This window comes from Peromyscus maniculatus, chromosome 9 (genome assembly GCF_049852395.1).
Source record: "Peromyscus maniculatus bairdii isolate BWxNUB_F1_BW_parent chromosome 9, HU_Pman_BW_mat_3.1, whole genome shotgun sequence".
Lineage (NCBI taxonomy): Eukaryota > Metazoa > Chordata > Mammalia > Rodentia > Cricetidae > Peromyscus > Peromyscus maniculatus.
This window is the reverse complement of record NC_134860.1, coordinates 29,046,340-29,067,897: the sequence shown is the minus strand read 5'-3', so window position 1 is coordinate 29,067,897 and position 21,558 is coordinate 29,046,340. Positions and strand designations below refer to the sequence as shown.

The window sequence follows — 21,558 nt, the reverse complement described above, 5'->3', positions numbered from 1 at the left end:
TTTGATCCCTGAGGTAATTGTACTGAGAGGTGGTGGCACATTTAAGAAGTGGGACTTGATTGTAGATGAGTTTGCTCAGAAGAGCAGGGTCTTTATGAGTATATTCAGTTTGTTTTTCAAGAGACTAGCTCAGTTCCCTGGAGACTAGATTAGACCTGTTAGTAGTGACTTAAGTCTCATCAACTGGATCAATTCTTGAGAAAAAAACCTTACACATCTGTCCCCCTGACGATTTCTTTCCAGATGTGCTCACTTCAGGTCTCTTCTGTAATGACAGACACAGGCCCTCAGTAGAACCTGAGCAGATGCTCCGTGATTTCTTGAAATTCTAGAACTGTGAGACAAAATACCAGCCTCAAGTATCTCTTGATTTAGCAATAGAAAGATGGACTGAGACACACTGTTGAAAAATAATTCCCTCTCTCCAAACAACTTGAAAGGGAACCATTAAGATCTAGCATGTTTAGCCAGGCAGTGGAGGCACACACCTTTAACCTCAGCAATCAGAAGGCAGAGGCAAGTGAATCTCTGTGAGTTCAAGGCCAGCCTGGTCTACAGAGCTTGTTCCAGGACAATCAAGGCTACACCAAGAAACCCTGTCTTGAAAAAACCAAGCAAACAAAAAATCCATCATTTGATCAAAATACAGTTGTACAGCCTAAGTTTGTACATTTCTTATAAATACAAAATATACATATGTACAAAACCATAACCTCACATTTATGTGACAAAATCATTACATTGACATGTTATGTTACCAACTTGTTAAGAAAGTTGTCATGCTTTGTGTCTTTTGCAAAATAAGATTCTATCCCAGTGAAGACAGCTTTATCTTCTCTCTGCCACATTCATACCAGGGGATCCTACATTTATATCTTCTTCTCTGTCATCTAAAAAACCCTTTCTTCATTCCTTCTTGTTCTAGGTATAGTTCTTTCAGCACCCCTACCTCCTCTATCTTGGATGAAACTATCTTCACCTCTCTCTAGCACTGATATTTCTACCTAGGGGCACTCTAATCATCCCTCCAGCATTCTCCCAGGAGCCTGCTTGGTCCTCCCAAAGCCTGTACCATAGCCTCCCCCCCACACACACACAACCTAGACCCATAAATGGCTCTGCTTGAATTATAAATAAAATCCATTTATTTATATTTATGCACCTTTGCAGTGCCTCAAGAGCCACTGTACAGCTGTCTGTTCCCATACTGGACCAGGTCATCTTAGGTATCTAACCAACAGACTGAGAGTTTCGCCAGCTTGACTTTGCCTGTGCTGGCCCCTGGATTGGGAATGCTCTTTTCTTAACTCCCTTCTCCAGTCAGGTCTTCTCATTCCTTGATTCTGAATATAACCCTTCTTCCAGAGAGCTTTCCTTGTCATCCTCATCTTCTCCCCCAGATCCTGTAGTTCTTTCTTTATTCTTTATTTATTATCTTGCTGATACTTATATACTACTTACAATTGATAATTAGGTCATTTTTGTGTGTATGTGAGTGAACTTTCTTCTTCCTTTTTTTTTTTTTTTTTTTTTTTTTGAGACAGGTTTTCTCTGTGTAATTTTGGCACCTGTCCTGGATCTCAAAAGTTCTGGGATTAAGGGTGTGTGCCACCACCGCCTGGAGAACTTTCTTCTTTTAGTATCATATAAACCATAAGAAGGTAGAAAGGAGGCTGGTCCTTCTCAAAGGTCCATCTTCAGTACTAAATTCAAAATCCAGCCCAGACTACATGGTCAGTAATCATACACAAATGAAAAGAAGAAAAGCAAAAACAAGATCACAAAGCTTTTTATTTTAAGAAAAACTAAACTACTTTGTGGTGCCGGGGGTGGGGGCGCAGATGCATTAAATAAGGAAAAGTTAGCGGTTTGGATAAATATGATTCTGAGGCCTTGGCATACAGCAATAGAATGAAGACTGAAGATTGTTTCTGATCATGTTGGGTATGTCATCCTTACTGTGGAGGTAATGTCAAAGCTGATGTGCATTAGCTAACAAATGGGTGAGAAAGTTCTGTGTAACTAGCAAGGGCTAATGGATTAATGAAAATTTCCATGAGGATGCTGGCTGGTTGGAAGGTATCCCCCTCCTCTCCCTCCCTTTCTGCTCGCTTATTTCCACACTGATTTGTATGGATCTGTATTCAAACGTTAAGGTAAATGAAGTGAAACTCTGGAGAATGATCAACAGTAATAGAGTGGACTGAAAATTTTTAACCAAAATTCCTATTGCTAAAAATTGCTATCAAACACATTTTATTACATTTGAGCAATATTTAAAAGAACATCACACTTTAATCTGCCCCTGAGTTAGATTGCTAGAGATAAATGAGATTCTGAAAGAGTAACTGAGGGAATTAATATGTAGCCATCTACCCAGTACAGATTTTTAAAAAGAGAATTGATTTTGTACCTAGTGAAATATAAAAGACATATGAATGCTATGATATGGGAACGTAAAGTGGACGGGCATTGAAAGCCTAGTGGGAACTTCACGGTCTTTACTATCTGGTCTTTATCATCTTTGTAGTTCTTTAAAATACCTTCAGTCGCTGGAGGATGAAGACACAAGAGCTGGCACTTACTGTGCACAGCACACCCCGAACCTAAGATCAGTATCCTAAGACCCAATGAGCTTAGCCTGAATATCACAATGTTCTCTGCTGGCCTGCTCTGCTCCGCCACCCCCAACCTTTCCCTGGGAGAGGAAATATTGCATCCTAAGTAATGCAACACATTAACTACAACTCTTTTAGCTATTGCCTTCCCAGAGCCCTTTTTTTCCTGATGGATAAAGTGGAAAATCAGAGAAGAGAGGGGAGGGGAGGAAAAGAGAGGGGAAGGGATAGGAGGGGAGGGGAGGAAACAGGAGAGGATGTGGGGGGAGGAGGGAAAAGAGGAGAGGAAAATGAATGTCCAGGAGATTGTTCTGCATTGTAAGGATCTTGCTGACTTCTTACCACTGTCATTGGTAAATACAGCAAATCTGTGTCATCTGAAGCAGCAAGGCTCCTCTGATTTCTACCCACACCCACAGCCCTCTGCCCAGTATGGAAGAGGGTGCTCTCACAGGGCCTGAGGAATACAGAGCCACTGACTGTGGAGAGTCCTGGCAGAAGCAGAACTAGGGTACACACTGGACAACATTGACTCCCCGAATCTCACCTCCATTGTAACTCCCCTGGCATTCTTTTTAAATCTTAAAAAAGGCAGCATTTCAAATGACCTAAATCTAAAAGTGGGTTACTTCCCACTCATAACTATTTCAAACAGCATGTATAAAATCCATACAATTTCCATTTTTGTGATTTTTCTACCCCTCCCTCAATAAAGAGAAAACACCAAAGCTCGTTGTGTTTGTCTAGAATCCCACTCTGGGCAGGCTGAGCCCACTTATTCCTGCACTCTGCTCTTGCATCAACTTTGTTTTAAAGACCAACTTCCCACCACTGAGACACGACATGACTGAAAGTCTCCCCATGTTTGGTCTGAAAGATTGTTTCAAGTGTGACCTGTGTGGAACAGATCTGATTCAAAAACAGGGACAGAAGCATAATGACAGATGCAATGGTATTTCTGGAGAAATCAGGTTAAACATAAGTTAGTATTTAATGGATCTAGACCAAAGCACACATAAGAAAATGCCCCTGAAAAAAAGCTACATTTTCATAGTAAGTGCAAAGGATGTTTGCCATACTTCACAGTTAGAAACACAGTCACACAGGTGCAGAGGCCCCCAGAACAGACGCCTAAGAGAGGCAGCATCTTACTCTATACTTGAGAGGACCATCCCCTTTGTTCCATGTAATGATTCTAAACGCAGTCGTCCTCAGATCAGAATGTCATTTGAAGAGTAGAAAATCATGGTCTCTAGGCATGGAGCCCATGTGTATCTGTAGTACTTTATAAGTTTGTATGTATATAGTTCACAGTATGCACAAATACACAACACAGTGGCTGTGTTCATAAATAATGTACTTATCCACACGATACAGTGAGCAGATTCCAAACCAGAGATCTGAAGAGGAAGCTTTTTTCTCACCAGTAACAGATACAAAAAACACAATTCAGCACCTAGGGCTTCCTGGATAAAGGGCAGCATTCTCAAAATGCCTTCTGGGCATACACAACCTGACCTTGTGTATGCACCTTGCAAGGCTCCACTTTTATAAGACTAGGTTTCTGATCCATCTTTCCTACCAGCCAGTCTTGTGGATATTCAAATATATTCTTTCTCTCTGCCAAATATGAGTTATAACCTACCACCATTTATTTCAAGACCTTAAATATGGAAGAGAGACAGAGAGAGACAGCTTGTCTTCTCATCAAGTTGTGTTACTGAGGCCTTTGCATTATATCCTTTTACCTGCAGCCTAGAGGGTGTCTCCCTGCATTCTCTGAAGCAAAGAGAAGGCATCCAATTAATAAGAAATGAGAGAAGGGGTTAGGGAGGGTAAGGGAGGAGAAGGGGTAAGAAAAGGGGCATGGATAGGAAAGAAGAGAAGGAAATGGAAAAGCCAGGAGACAGCAAAGTATAGAGAAAAGAAAAGCAACTGATGGAAAAAATACATCCTGAGTATGGAGGAGGACTCTGGAATAAGGAGAAGAGGAGCCAGGGGAGCCATTAGAAGATAAAGAGGGATGGACAGGAAACAGTACCAAAGGAGACAAAAGGTAAAACACTTTCAAAAGCAGTGAGCAGATTCCAAACCAGAGATCTGAAGAGGAAGCTTTTTTCTCACCAGTATCAGATACAAAAAAACACAATTCAGCACCTAAGGCTTCCTGGGTAAAGGGCAGCAGTCTCAAAATGCCTTCTGGGATGAGGCAAATGGGAGAAACAGGGTCACAGGGCACAGAGCATCCAAGTGTTGAACAGAGGCTAGATTTGAAAAGGAAAAACCTGGGGAGAGCCAACTGCTCAGCTGAGATGCCCTCACAACCTGGAATCAGAAGAATGCTTTCTCTCAAATACTGTTTTTTTTTTTCCTTTAATCACAAGCATTTGCTTGAGTAGATGCAACCTCCAGCCTCCCAGCCTTCCTTCCTCATCATTGCCATTCAACTTTTGTGCAAAGGAGAGATTTGACACAAAGTAACCCAGCTCTGCTTGCCTTCCAGTGAGAATAGAAACCCAATCACACCGGGCTGCATGCTCACCACTCCAGCAGGAAAAGTATACAGAAGTCTCAGCTTCAGTAGGCTGCTTGACCACCTGATGATGTGGCAGAGATCACAATACATTGGCTCACAAGGTATCTTTGATGTGAAAGTGTTGATTTCTTCATTCTGCTGATGCAGAATATTTGAGTTGTCAGAGAGAAGACTCTTAAACTTGCCTGCTTTCTAAATCTTCTTCATTGAGAGGATGGATCAAGTTCCAAACCCATCCATATTGCTCATCATCCCTTCATCGGTTCTGTCTTCACTGGAGCCTTTACTTGCTGTTGATATCTATTTAAGCAGTAGATTGTTTACTGAACCCCCCACCCCACCCCAGCACACTAAATGAAGTCAGATCCATGGTCTAAATTTGCTTACCACCAAATCGCTGCATGCGATATCTGTTTCCTTGTTGGTCTGAAAATGTCACTCTGCCTGTGGCTTTATTTAGTTAAAGGAGAGGGGTAAACAGTAGTGTCTCTGGCATGCTCAACATCAAGGTTATTTCTACCAAATCTGGAGTTGCCCACTTGTTATTTCCCTCTATGTGATTTGAACTTATGATAGGAGTGTCAAAGATTCCATATTCCCCATCATCCTTCAGCTCAGAAAGAGAAATGTTCTGCACTATGACACAAACTCAAGCTCAAGCTCAGATTTCAAACTCATTATCTGCCCCCAGAAGCATGTCTAGCCTTTCATATCACAAATAGAATCTGGCACTTAAATTCTATTCCTCTCCACCCTCAACCTGCCCTATGACGAGTTGGCCTAATAATCATTTTGCATTATTGAAAAGGGTTTGGTCTTATGCACTCTTCAGGTACCAGGGATTATATTCCCCTATACTACACACATGACCTTAATCATTCTACTATTACTGGGGCTGACATTGTGCAGCTATGAGCACTGAATGCTGCATTGTGAAGACTACATTGCATCTTGGTTGCATGATGAAATGCATGGTGGCCTAACAAGCTTAATCCTTTTTACAAGGCCAGGTACTTTGTGGGGAAGCTGAGTGTTCACAGAAGGGGTGCCCTTTGCTGATTTGCACAAACTTGCTCTATATCTTATAACACTCTTGATACTAGAAAATAAGTGTGAAATTCAATAGGATGTGTCACATAAAACCCAGTGACTCACTAAGAGGTATAAAGTTCTCTTTAGTTTAATATTTCTTTTTCTAATTAGAAAAATGTTAACCCAGAAAAATTTTTTAGAGGATATCCCTTTGCCATTAACATGAATACCTCTAAGGGGCCATATTATTCAAGAAGTTTCTGTTGAAAACATATACGTACTGAGAAGAAACAAATGGTGACGCACTAAAGCACAGAAACAACACAGTTAATTAGTCATGAGAACACTGAAGAGGTTTTCCCTGACGGTATCTCACCTCCCGGGCAAGGTGATTTCCTGTTACACAATATCAATTTAGTGCAGAGCAATTTTGGAAGGTTAATTAATAACATTTTAGAAACCATATTTCCTTTTCATGTCATCCGACAATGCAAAGTGAAGGTGATGAGAAGCAAGAGTCCCCTTGAACAATAACATGTGTTTTTGCAAAAGTGGCTAAAATGCCATCTGGGTAAGAGGAAGGAACACATCTGGGGCCAAAGGGTTGGCTCAGGGCTTGAGAGCTCTTGGATTTGGTTTAGCACTCCTATGGCAGCTCACAATAATCTGTATCAACACTTGCAGGTGATCTGATGCCTTCTTTTGGCTTCTGTGGGCTACAGTATGCACATGGTACACATAAACTCATTCAGGCACACACACATACACACACACACACACATATTAAAGAAATAAATAAACCTTTTTAAAAAATCTAACTTTCTAACTTGGTAGATAGCTGTCAGTTACTTACTCTGGCAATCATGAGAATGTGATAGAGGTGAATACAGACCTTAAACAGGATTGAAGCTTGAGGTGGTTTGTGGTGGAGGCTCATAGGAATAACTTTTTCATGAGCAAAATCTAGAGCTTACTGTGGATTATTCTTTATGGGGATCCCTATCTAAGACACACTTAGGATACTTGAGTTGTTTGGATATATCCTTAAAGAAAGTTGAGGACCAGAGTCAGGATATCATCCTCCCTTCATATGAGCAAACTGTACTGAATCTTTGTGTTTACCAAAGGAAACAAAAGTGGCAATTTACCATTAAGTGTGTCATGTAGGAAAAGTGGCAGTACACATAAAAATGGAAGCTATCTCTGAGCTGGGTGTGATAGCTCACATCTGTAATTTTAATACTTAAGAGGGTGAGGAAGGGATATTGTACATTCGAGTTCAGCTAAGATTCCACAGGCAGTTCCATACCAGCCTACTTGTCTACACAGTGAGATTGTCTTTAATTTTAAAAAATCCCCAATAAATATCCATAGAATAAAAACAATGGCCACAGCTTAATCTAGTCAGCCATTACCTGACCACCTGTACCTTTGCATCATTATTTACATGAATGTAAGCGTCCCCAATGCCTACTTAGATGTAGCAACAGAAATCTAGAGATGAAGTAACTGAAGTTCACTTCACACTCTCAGTAGGATCCCATAGTAAAACCAAGCCATCTGCTTAATTCTTCCACACTGGCTTTTGGCGGTGAGAGAACTCAAATTTTAAATTCATTTAAAAGAGGTATAAAGACCCAACATCACTGAAAAAAAAAAAAAAGCACACGACAAGCACTTTTACCAACATGTGAACCAGGTGAATACGACCCAGAGCCCAAAACTAATCTGGAGCAATTTGGAGATGGCTGAGAATCGATGATAACAAAAATCTCAGTAATAATTTTAAAAACAGACATTCTCCTTCTTCTCTGAGAAAGAGGATACTAGGGCAGGATTTTCTCAATGACGACATTTCCTATACACAAATATTTAACCGTATGGGCAAGGCTATCAAATTCAACACTAGATAGTAACAACCATTTTGCCAAACACTCCATTTCCTGTGAAGTTTCCCGTGCTATCCAGTAGCCTGAGCTCCCTGGACACCTTCTCTCACTTCACCCTCAGAACAAGCATACGAACAATGAGCTGTTCCAGTCTTCAGGGTTCCCATGCCTGAGGCTGAGAGAAGATGCCCGTGTACGCAAGTCAGGGGCTGCACCACAGGGTGAAGATAAAGCAGACAGGGGGAACACAATGCCTTTGGGCAGCTTAGGCTCAGTGGCTCTAGGAAGGAACCATTAGCTCGGGAGAGACTGATGTTACTTCTATCATCATCAAGAAGGTGCAGAATCAGGACATCGATGACAAAACATTGACAATGGAAAGAGTTTGATGGAATTCTGCACATAAAGCTGTTGTCACTGACAAGGCCCACAAGAAAGCCACATGAGTAAATAAGTGACCTTGAAATTAGCAACTAGATGCTTGTATATTACTTAGCACAGATCAATTCAATCTCCTCAAATGTTCTTGGGGTGCTCCCAATCTTCTGAATTTGCCACATGACACTGTCATCTACAGACCTTTGGGTCATATCCCTAACTATTCTAGGCTGCAAAGGGCCCAGGGGCCACAAGTTGGACACATACATATTTTTAGAAAATAGGAACTGAAGCTTATATAGAAAGACACTTTGCCTCAACTCTGACTTCTGACACTCATGAATTTCACAGGCACATAAGGAATCCCTTTCCAAATCAGGCTATAAGGAAGTCTGGGGAACAGAGTATTTGTTTTCTTTCTATCTTTCATTGGAAAAGGCTCAAGATAAGCTCTGAAGGCTACTATGCCCCAGTCACTGTCACTAGACAGCAGGTGTCCCATCCTAATAGTCACTCAAAATAAAATGAAGCAAGAAGCAGGAATCAGGCAAGTCCTAATGTATGGATAAATGCACGGGGGCCATACTAGCAGTGGGCTAATAGGAAAACTGAGACAGTGAGAACACATCCTGGATACACAGACATGTAGCTGGGGAGTCACCGAAGGGCTCCATGATGACTAGTCTGTCATGTCAGCTTAGAAGCAGTTTCAGCAGAGCCTCTAGTGAGACTTCAACTAATTGTAACGACTTATGCTTTTACCTGCTCTGCTGCTACCCTTGACCATGATGGCTGAGTGCCTAGGATGGCAAGGAGATACATAATTTTGCATTTCCAGCAAAAAGCCTGACATATAACAAAACTCATTAAATATTTATTATGGAATTGCCTAGCTGAGGCATTTTCCATAATAATCTATAATCAATTATTTACTTTAAAAGAGAAAATGGTCTCATTTACCTCAGATATCTTTCATTATAAAACTTGGTTTATTACAGATTACAGGCAGCTAATATAATTAGAATATATGTTTGCACATTTACACACAGCACTACACAACTGTTGCTTTTCACTGAGCAATCGCTTCCTGACTCCGCAAACAGAACCCCATCTTTCTTGTAGGTATCATCTATCCTTCTTTCAGATAGAAGAGTCCACTGTGCTCCAACTCAGCCTTGGGGTCTGAGGTGGATACAACCGTGTCCTGGCTGGACCAATGAGAGTTCCCTGGGACTGATTCTGACATCAGGATATTTGGGTATTAACATATCCAAGGGCTACAAAACAGAACCAGATAGGAACTGAGAGAGAAGGCAACAGAGGGATTAGAGGCCAGAGGGAGAAACAAGAAACAAACTCCAATGACATTGTCAGTTTTCAGATCCACAACAAGCCAACAATTTCCTTTTCTTTCTTTCTTTCTTTCTTTCTTTCTTTCTTTCTTTCTTTCTTTCTTTCTTTCTTTCTTTCTTTCTTTCTTTCTTTCTTTCTTTCTTTCTTTCTTTCCTCCCTCCCTCCCTTTCTTTCTTTTTTTTTGACTTTTTCCTTTTTTTGAGAGCAAGGTTTCTGTCTTGTGTCACTAAAAGGAATTCATTTTTCTCCATTTAACACACATACTCTGAAGATTTCAATGATTGAAAGCAGAAGAAAAGAGCTTGGAATTGGGGCCATCAATGCCTATGAGTTAACATGCAGACATTCCCAGGTGGGACACTGTCAAGAGACACAGCCATTACTCTGCTCCTCTTAAGACAACTAAAAGAAAACTCAACAAGCCCTTCTCTTGTACATATTCAAAGATAATTGATTAATTGGAAATGATCATTACCAAGACTGCTTCAGAGTTCCTCTGGGTTATGGGAATTGCAAATGATTTGAAGAAAAAATGATTATTTTCAATTTTCCCCAATGTAGCTGTACAATAATTAATGGTATGGAGACAGCATGATACTCATTAAAAAAATCATTGAAGACTTTCCAAATAATCGAGCCAAATGAAATGCTGCAAGATCAAACAAAACAAGAAAGCAAAGCAGTGCTGAAGCAGCAGCCCATGAACAGGAGGAGTCACTCTCATCCCCAAGTTTCTCACTCAAACTCATGTAAGATGCTTAAAAATCTGCAGTGTGGTAGTTTCTAAGTGATATGTCACCAAATGCATTCACTGGGCATACTTCCTCTGCCTAGAGCCAATGTTTCCAGAAAACACCCAAAAGAGTCAACTGCTAAGTGGATAAAGTGAATGTCGTGAGCAGGTGTTTGGTATTGTGCTGAGTTCTCCATATTTTCCAGTTTAATTTCTCCGTTTACCACCAAGCTTCAGGAGAAAACATAAAACATACCTGGAAGTATTATGCTCCTCATAAATACGAGGACAGTTGTGCTAAATATTTCTGCACTGCTAAGAGTGATTCATAAATCATATTCATTGGCCTGAATCCTTACAGTTTTCTTATTTGATCTTAGTGATTGGAAAGCCAAATGTCACAAAGCTTAGACAGTATTTTTAAGCCATTAGCAGATGACTCTTTAATTAGGAATATTTACCAGAGATAGAGACAAAATAAAAGACAAACAAGGAATAAAAGTTGACTCTACACTCAGGAGAAGAGAAAAGAAATACCACCCTTTTTTTTTTAGTGTATCAGTTGCAGAACACAGCTTAGTGGTTAAGACTGTGATATTCAAAGGCAGATTTCAGAGCTCAGACCCTAGCTCTGCCCTATTTATCAGTTGTGAGATCCTGAGCAAGCTGCACCAACTGTATTGGTTTCTGTAAGGATAAAATATTGCGAGCACCCACATCCTAAGGTCGTTTGGGAAACTGAATTGACTATTACTTCAAAGCCATTCTGCTTGCATCCCAAGAGGAAGGGAATGTTCAATAAATGCCAGTTATTACTATGCTATTTGCATCTTTCTTATAAGTAAAGAGTCTAATAGTGACAGTGGTTTGTCATTAAAATAATATTTTGTATTTCTTCTTACACCAGAAATTATTCAAGACAATGCAAAAATATTCAAGAGGGAACAAATAATACAATTTAAGAAAACAGGTTAAATGACCAAGTAAATAAAGGATATAAAGAAAGGCTAAGAATAAAAAAAGACCAAGAATCATGCAGCTATGGCTGCTGTAAGAGATAATGATACGTCTTAGGCTTTCGGGCGTCAAGCTCAAGAAAGAACGCTGGGTTTCCAGCAGTTTTCAGTGCCCAGGGGAAGCTCACAATGGTTTTGCTGAGGATGGAGCACAAAGCACTATTGAGAACACATGTAGAAAATTTCTATTGGAGCACATAATTAGTAACCACAAAGGACAGCATTCTCACCTCCATTGCCTACCTTGCTTTTGGATCCACACCTGTGTGCTATGTCATGAACTCTGTGAACAAATAGATAAGCTAACACTTTTCTCTGCCACGGTCATGATAATAGAAGTCAATGGCATAGGTACTCTGGTTGCCAATCAAAGGAAGATGGAAGACAAGGCCGAGTCAGACACTGAGACACTGTGCCAAAACCCAAATGATTCACTCACCAAGACACAATTAATACCACATGACTATGGTTCTAAATCTCAGAATTTCGGGATGATTTGATGTTCAGCAACAAAACAATTAGGCAATGTAAGCTTCTTGGTTAATGACTCTAAAGAGCAAGGTTTGGGAATCAACCAATAATTGTAATCATAAATCAATGATGATAATAATAATAATAAATAGCAATAGCTAACATCCAGTGCACAGATAGATGCCTTAGTCACTATGCTCAACACTAGGTATGAATCATTGCCTTCAATTTATTGGCTGTAGCAGCAGAACTCAAGAAAACAGGTGTTTTGCTGGTCTTCTCCAGGCCACTTTGGCTTTGATTTTACAGCTGTGTAATTCTGAGCCTTGGAGGGGCAGGCGAGGTGCCTGTCGTAATGAGCATGCTCCTTTGTTTAAAGGAGTGAGGTTGCAAAATTCAAGTAGGAATGCTTGATTCCTATGTGCTTTAGATAAGTCTTGAGCATTTTTTTTTTATTATTTTAAGTTTTAATTCTTAAATAACTGAACTGGTCTTTGAAAATAGTGTAGCAAAGAGAAAGGCCTGTGTAAATAAATGGAAGGGCACAGCTGTACTCTGACACATGCAGCCTGCTTTAGAGAGGAAATATGAATTCGGGTGACATTATCTTTGAGTTCATTCAGAAGTCTTTAACTAAATCCCTTAGCATTGCCCTTTAACTAACTCTGACCCATCAGAAATCCGCTCATATGTTCTTCTTGTCAGATGAACAACCTACGGTGCGTTTTCCCTTTGAATTCTGTTCTACCGAATATAATATACAGATTTGGTTGTCATTGGAAATTTCTCAGTGCATGGACACACGAGGCTCTACAAATAATTTCTCTTCAGTTTTGTTTCTCTTGTTTTTGCTACCTCCAACAGATGACAATCTCCATATCTGCATTATAATATGTAGATTATGCAGAAGTTTCATCATGAGCTTTCAAATTAGCCTAATGACTTTTCCATGAAGGCATCTGGGGCACATGATAATAGTCAGCAACAAATCATTAGGAATAAATCCAAGCCCCTAGCACATAGCCTATGAGCATCTCCAATGCATTTGGTCTCTAATTTAGCTCACATAAAAACAGACCTATATACTATATAATGACACAAAATGTCTTAGTACTCGTGTAGTTCTATTAAGGTAGCCTTCTGATCCAGAATATTCAAAATTTGGCAGCAAATGATGTTCCCTTTGAGTTCACAATACAAAGAAATTAAAAGACGGTCCCACTTGACATGTCATTCTGATTCATCTGTTAAAGACAAGCTGAGAAACTTCTTAATTGCTGCAAGCCACAAAAATATACAAAGTAGGATTTCAGCGGATTATGACAAAGCTAACACCTGGAAGAAGCCAAGGGCCTTCCGGAGGTCAAGCTGAAGCTCAAGGAGCCTTGGTGATATTTGGCTTTTGATTATCAGCCGTTTTCTGCTATGAGTTTTTGTGTGCTATTGTAGCTTTTCCATCATTTCTTGGGCACCATTTCCCCCCTATCTAATATTTAGATAACCTGTGCTGACAGCTATGCACAGCCAGAATCCCACCAGTTCAAGCATTTCTATAATTGTTGTCATTGGCAGCATCCGGCCAAGCCCATCCCCAGACGGAGGAAAGTACCTTATCAGAGATACCACTGTACTCACTAAGAACAGACTTAAGCATCCAGACTACCCATTTGAGAAGGCCTGGCGGATGTGCCAATTAAGCTTAACTTCCTCCTTTCCCAAATCTTACCTCTAGTTCCAGATCTCCCTTTAACTATCACCAGAGGCATCTAGCGGTACACAGGTTGCCTAGCGACCGAGCACACTTTCGCCCACTCTGCAGAAAAAAACGGTAGATAGCTTGGACAGATAGGAGTCACAGGAAAAAAGAAGACAATTTTATTTTCTCCCATTAACCTAGCAACTTATAGATTCTTAACATTTTCTACCAATCACATTTAAGACTATAGTGGAGCACATAAGATCCCTCTTCTTAGATATTACCCAAATTTAGCCTTTAGTTAATTCATTTCCTCATTAGTCGCTTCCCTTTTGGGTTGCAAATGAAAATTAACAATTACTGCCCCTCTATGTGATCAACCCTCCCTTTGACCCTGGAAGCCTGGTGGTCACTGCCTGAAGAAAATTCTTACCTGCCTTTATGACCCTGTAGAATTTAAGCCTGGTGACCTTGCTCAACCAGGGGATTGCTATTGCTTGGGTTTATAACTGGACTCCTGAGAGACACGGAGAACTTAGTGATGGAGAATGGGGAGGGATAAGGAGGATTTTGACCAGAGAGTACATGTGGAAAAGATAGAAGATGAGGAAGAGTCAGATGGGGAAGTCCTAGCTGGGTAAGAACAAGGTAAAAAGGACCTAGATGAGGCAGAATTAAGACAAAAGAATTAAGATAGACCTCACAGGGAGCAGTAGACAAATACAGAGAGAAATCAGGCAAGAAAGGAGCTAGGCATGAGAACAGAACTGAAGCTGTGTAGATAGGATGTTATCCCAGAGGAATTAAAGCAAGTGGACTATAGAGCTTGATGTGCTGAGATTCTATTTCCCAAAAGAGTCCTCGCTGTTTGTAGTTTCTCTCCTGAGCCCCTGGGATGTATAATATTAGGGCTGGTCCCTCTAATATTATACAAGACTCAATCTAGATGATTGTATTTTTGGAAATAAAACCATTTCTGTAACTATCTTCAAACTACATGTCACTTTTCCCCCTCAAAGGATGTGAGCCTTTGACCTTATCCACAGGTTGCTAAGCCATGCCTGTTGCTCCCTATTTGTCTTTTGAAGGTACCAGCCAAGAATGGTGAGTGACTCGTTGTCAACCACAAAAAAAAAAAACGTTACAGGAATTTCAGATCCTCACTGAATATTTTAATATTCAATAGGCACCTGACAGTTTTGTAATCAAAGCTTTCATCAGTTCCCTCATTATTTCATTCTATGTGACAAAGAGGAAAAATATTTATCATAACCTGAACATAAACAATAAGAAACCATTTATCCAAACCAGAGTTCTTACAGTTGCATGGGATTGCAAACTAACTCAAAGTAGCAAGTAAAATTATAAAGGGGTGGGCAATAGGGTGTATAATAGGAAATTCATTACTTAGCTCACGTAACATGAATGATGCCTCTTCCATTTTGAATGGCTTTAGGCATTGGTGGCTGGTAAATGTTTAATATAACTCCATTAAAAATGAAAGTCACAAACTGGACTGGCCTGTGGTTAATTTCAAACTACTAACATGTAGTTGTTAACTAGTACACAGTCATGAAAATGTGGTGTATTCATATGAGCCAGCTCCAGTACTACTATACCTAGGTACTCAATCAAACAAGACCATCAGTTCCTTTCCTCCTCATCTCCTTTAGGATTTCTTCCTCAAACAGGTTTATTCTACATGGTACTGAATCTGATTGCAGGGTCAATGCCGTAAGCAATCTCCACAGCTTGGCTTTGAATGTGCTTTTGCAGAAGCCAACAGTACAGCAGAGGAAGGAAATATTCTGACCACCCAACTTGGATGCTAAGCAGGTTGGGGCAGCCCCTTTAGGACACAAGGCTAAAGGTGGGCTTATCTGAACTGGGGAAGGCTTAGGCTCATAAGAAAAGCAAACAAACATATGCGTAAATATCAGAAACTCCATCTTTCAATCAAGTCTAATTAAATCTATACCAGAATTTTACTGTTTACAGAGTGTACAAGACAATCAAGACTTCCTACTGTGTGTCCACATGCAGTGAACTTCCAACTGTGTGTGTCTACATGCAGTGAAAATTTGGGCCAAAGATATAAGATCCATGAAAATAAAATGTGTTTGGAAGAAAAATAGGCTCCTGCAATATAGAAAAGCTGTCTTCAGTCATGGCTAAATACAAAGAGTGAAGCTAAATAATTGCCACATAAATTTATTAATAGAACCACTAATGTCGTACATCTCACATCTCCATTTTGACACACAATCTTTTATTTTTCTTTTACCGAGGAAGAAAAATGAAGGAGCAGAACTGTTAACGCTGCTTGCAACTAAATTGGATTTTCCACCAGAGGAAGCTGTTCAGCAGAAGCTATTTGGAAAAAGGAAAATAGTGCTCACAAAAGAGTATTAATGAGTCCAACCAGGGGGAAAGCCCCCCTCAATACAAACAAAGCATTTCAAAGCCACTTTCAGGACAGCAAGCCTGGTGGATGCTTTGAACTCCTCGTTTTTTGCAGAAATGATCTTACCTGTGAACTGAACATGAGACCCAGTTGAGATATAGAATAAGAACACTTAACTTAAACCGTGGATCTTTCTGATGATTTAAGAAAAGAGACGCCAGCAGCGGCAGATTTAGAAGAAAACTATACATCCCTCCATCAAACTGTGAGACACAGTGGGAGCAAGATATACACTATACAGGCCTCTGTGCCTCTACCTCAGCCACAGCCGGGTCACAGTGCGCAGGTGAAGGTCTGCAGACCACAGAGAAAGGGCAGACCTGTGCTGGCTTTAGCCTGGGCAGTTCTTTCCCTGCCAGACTAAAGACCTTTAAAATCGTATTTGTTTAGCTATTCAAGTGAAGAAAATAACAGAAATAGCAAGGAAAACGTAACTATTTCTTCCCCAAGAAAAAAGAGAGTACATCCGTCTCATGCTTTCTCATTGTCACCCAGTCAAGTCAGATGCAAAAACATGGCTACTGTGCATCTGAGGATGCTGTCTGGAGGATGGCATGGATATCAGCTCAAAAAACCCAGGCCCATTTGTGCATGGTTTTAGGCCTATTGCCATAGGACTTGAGCGCCTAGCCAGGCCACAATTAGGACAGCAGAACATCGCAGCCAGAAGCTCTAATTGACTCAGTTGTCACCAAGCATCTTCAATGGCGACGAGGTTTCTGCATAGGAGGTTAATGCTAAAACTACTCCTTTCATGTAGTATACCAGATTACTGGAAGAAAACCAAGGGGCCAAATGCCTGTTGTGACTAAGAAGAAGGGTCCAAAATGTTATCATTTCCTTCCATTTGATAGTCATGTTTGCAAGGAATAAATTAATATCTACAATTTCAGTAGCAAAGGAAAAACAATGCTACATGCCAGCCCTTTCAGTGAGACACAGTTATATACCATGAGTACCAACAAACCCTGGAGTTGCATATCACACCATGCATGCCATATGAGCATACATTAGCATATTTAAAAGAGGGTGACATGACTAGGCATAGGTCAAAGATGAGGCTACTGCTTAAGGATAGGGAAAAAAAAAACCCTAAGCATTTTATTGCATTACACAGTGAAAAATAAGTGTAGGTACTTGGAACAGTAGGAATGAAGAATCTGTATATTAAAGGATTTCTATGTATTCTAGTAAATTACAGTTTGCCACTATGGTATAATTTCATCTCTAGGTACTCTGTTAATATATGCAGCATCTCTGACCTAAACCCATAAAAATTAGGTGGAAAAATGTCTGATGTGTAGTATACATTGTATACATGTTAGTATATGCACATATGTATGAGTATGAACATGCACACATGGGTATGTGCACATGAAGGCCAGTGGTTGACCTTCGGAGTCATCCTCAATCACACCCCACTTTATTTTTCTTCAGATAGGGTCCCTTCCCTAATCTACAGTTTGGTGATTCGGTTAGACTGGCTGGCTAGCATACTCCCAGGTATCCTAAAATCTCTGCCTTGCTAGTGATGGGATAACAGGCCATTTTCTCTGTATCCTGACCTTTTTAACATGAGTGCTGGGGGTAGACCCAGGTCATTAGAATTATATGGCAATATTTTTAGTGATTGAACAATCTCCCCTGTCTGGAAGATGTTCTCAGAGGACAGGAAGCCCTGGGAAGCTACAGAGCAACAGACATGTGTGGCCCTCTCAGTACCTTTCCTGTTTTATAGGAACAAACTTGACATCATTCGGGGACTCGGTCATCCCTTACCTTGTTCTGTAAGGACAAACCATGCCCATCGGAGGCAGTGGAAGCGTCACACTTCTCTGGCCATAGCATGGAAACATGACCTGCCCCATTCTATTCACAGTGACTCTTAGGATGTCACAAAGATGTAACAAAGTGAACCTCATCCTTTCCTACTGCAACATCTGCACCCACATTGTCACCACTGGTCAGGCCAGCAATCCTTGCACTTCTTTAAACAGTTAAGGGATTTGGGGATTACAGCGCCTTAATTTCTCCCCAGGGTTTAAATGTATTTAAATGTATCAATGGATCTAGCCCTTTAGGCTAAGTCTCAGAAATCCCTCTTTTGGAACTGTTTGGTTTAGTTCATTAACTTATAGCAATTCAATACTTATTTTATTTTATTTTTTTACAAAAGAAAAAGCCAGAAAAAAATATAGTTTCCTACAAAACATACCTGAAGACTTTCAAGAAGTCATCAGAAGCTTAAAGTGGACGTGTAAAGTGTCCAAAGACCCTTGAGGCAGACAACTGGACATGTGGGTTGTTATAGTGTTACACTTACCCAGTGTTTCTGCCCAGTTGTTTATTCAGATCTAAGAGCAGTAAGCTGGGCTTTAAGTAGAAACTGGATTCTCAAGTCAGCCTGTGATGGGAATTTTATCAAATTAGATCATATGCCTGGATATAATACAGCTCACGGTGCTCAGAAGACATCAAAATTCTGATCATTTCTCACCAATCCCATCGTTATCATCAAATCTAAGCCACCATCATCTTCTCTCAGAATTACTCTCAAGGCTTTTTAACTAACTGTTCTTTGCTTCTGAATTTGTTCTCACATATTCTATTCATAGAACAACCATCAAATTCTGAAAACAAACAAACAAACAAACAAACAAAAAAGGTCATGCATCCCAGCAGCTTCCCCGTCATCCCCTTGCAAATTCCTGGCCATGGTCTGAAGGACTTCCAACCTGAGACTCTTATCTGCTCAGTCACCCTGATGACTAGAGTCCCCTCACAGCCTGAGCTCCAGATGCAAGATTCTTGAAGTGTTGAGAGAACAGAGCAGAGGCCAGTAGGGCTCACACTTTGCCAGAAGTGTTATTACTCTGTTTCATTCCTTTCATGTTTAAACGTCACTTCTTCAACAAATATTTCCCAATCCTCACATCAACCTTATCATGCTCAGGCTGGAACCGTGACTCAGAGAGCAGGAGTAAGAGGGTAAGTGAGGGTTATTGCTCTTACTTGGAACCTCAGTTCAGTTCCAGGCTCCCAAGCTTGCTGGCTCACAACCATCTGTAACTCCAGCTTCAGGGAATATGCCACTCTCTCCTAACCTATAGACCTCTTCACTCAGTGTGAACACACACACACACACACACACACACACACACACACACACACACACACACACACTTTAAAATCTAAAAATGAGTATCCCTTTCCAAAACTCACTGTTCTTACCCACACCCACCTCCTACTGTTCTGCGGTGCCCTCTACTATCTATATTAGATATTCAAGTCTCCACTGAAATTTAACCTCTGGGACTCAATGATTCATCTTTGTTTTATTTGTTCCAGTAGCATCAAGTTGATCTGAAACATTTTGGTGAATGAATAAAGAAGAAATTGAATCTTGCTATAACGTAATTCATTTTAAACAATTGTTCAGACTTTACAGGTGCCAGGCATGGGATCGGGTTCACTGCCAGAGTGCTTATCTAGTACAAGCACAATGAATGCAACTTTACTTTATATTTAAAAGTTTGTCTGCCAGGGAATTTAATTTAAAATTGCCATAATATGAGAAAGGATCTCTTGGTATGAGTCATATTCACATATATGGACAGAGATATACACCCACGTTATTAAATAAATTACATTTTTATCTAAAAATCACAAATTTGGACAGTGATAGTATGATGCTCTAACCATAGATAAAATTAACTGATCCTTTCTTCAGGAGGCATAGCAGCCATCAGCATGCAGAGAGGGTAAAATTCAGGGTATGTAAAGGGTATGAAAATCAACGGTACAGGTTTCCAGCCATAGGCAGCTTTCACACAACACAAAAATGGAGACTCGATAAGGATGTGTTCAACTAAGGGAATAATCAAGAAGTTTCAAGAAAATGATCTGAACTCACAAATGATGGAGGAAATAAAGCCATGCAAAGCACACAAGGGTGGGCCCTTCCTGCGGGAAGCTCTCTGCCCAGTGGCATCTCATGAATTACTTCCTCTATAATCTGTCCTTCATTGGCTTACAAAGCATGTTCTCTGGGAGTAAGGATGCCATTAGTATTGCCCTTGAGCACAGAAGATATTAAACCTAAGAAAAGTAATGTTTGTAACTTCCGTATGACAAAGCCCTGTATGCCACTGCTCTGAATTAGAGCCATCAACATTACAACACTACCATATCAGTTGTCACTTGTACTAACTTCTGGTTCCAACAACAACAATAAAAAACCTCAAATACATATTTAGATTTATTTATTTTATTTTTATGCATATAAGTATCTTGCCTGAATGTATGTATGTACACTCTGTTGTTTGCCTGGTGCCAGCCAACGTCAGAAGAGGGTGTTGGATCTTCTAGAACTGGAGCTCAGATGGCTGTGAGCTGCTGTGTTGGTGCTGAGAACTGAACCCAGATGTTCTGCAAGAGCAGCAAGTGCTCTTAACAGCTACACCATCTTTCCAGCCCCCCAACACATAACCTCTAATTCTCCAAAGGAAGGCTGAATGTACTAGGGCACCTGGTACAATGGAGGAGGCATTGCTCCTGATTTAACCCGGAGCCAACTCAGGTCCCCTGCTTCCTTACCCTCCTTCTCCAGTCAACAGATGAGTGTCAGTAACAGCTTGGATTCACCTTACAAGTTACTTACATGGTAGTTTTATCTTTGTTTTTCAGCTTCATTTACAAAAATTCTTTAATGCAGACTGGGGGGGGGGGTAGTCTCATCCATCTTCCAGATGAACTTTAGAGAAGACTTCCCCTTGATTACCAAGCTATGTTGTCATAGAGCCCAGGTCAGGACCCATGTTTGCAAACGGGTTATTTACATCTCTCCCTACCAATCTTAGTTGGTGAAGGCACCCAGTGAAACAGTGCTGTCTTTCATACACCATTCACCAGAAAATACATTTTCAAAGGAGAGGGGGAAGTAATAAGGCAATTAAAAGAGGAAAGGAGGTGGGGGAGATGTGGCAGGAGATCACATCCTCCCCAGTCACCTGTGCTTATCACCTACCTCATCCTTAGAAATTAATGATAAATTTCAGCTAAAATTGCCTTCTTGCAATCTCAGTGTGACACCAGCTGAGCCTATCCACTTCATGTGTTATACCTTTAATAAAAGCACTAATTATTATGGGGAAATTTTATATTGAGGTTTATCATAAATGCTGGTTTCCACAAAACTCTTACTGAGGCAATGTTAGAAAGCTCAGCTCTAACTCAATTGCCAGGGCCTCAGAATACGCAGGCACACCTTCTCTTCTTCGTTCTTCCAGGATAAGAAGCTCTAACATCTAGATCAAGTCCAAAGGCAATGCAGTGTCACGTGTCTGGAATAGAACAACAAAGGCACAGAATGA

At 40.5% G+C, this 21,558-nt stretch overlaps 1 protein-coding gene across 12 annotated transcripts in view; it reads right to left on the bottom strand.

Annotated features, from left to right (window-relative positions):
* The window catches only part of Fhit (fragile histidine triad diadenosine triphosphatase), a 1,536,882-nt gene that overhangs the window by 410,910 nt on the left and 1,104,414 nt on the right, over positions 1 to 21,558 (bottom strand). Inside the window, exon 1 of one of the 12 annotated variants that reach the window (XM_076544518.1) lies at positions 13,753 to 16,358. The exons of the other annotated variants lie outside the window; for them this stretch is intronic. Within the exon in view, the coding sequence (XP_076400633.1) occupies positions 13,753 to 13,792 (40 nt within the window). The 5' untranslated portion in view covers positions 13,793 to 16,358. Of the gene's footprint in view, positions 1 to 13,752; positions 16,359 to 21,558 lie in introns of those variants that run through there. 12 annotated transcript variants of the gene reach the window in all.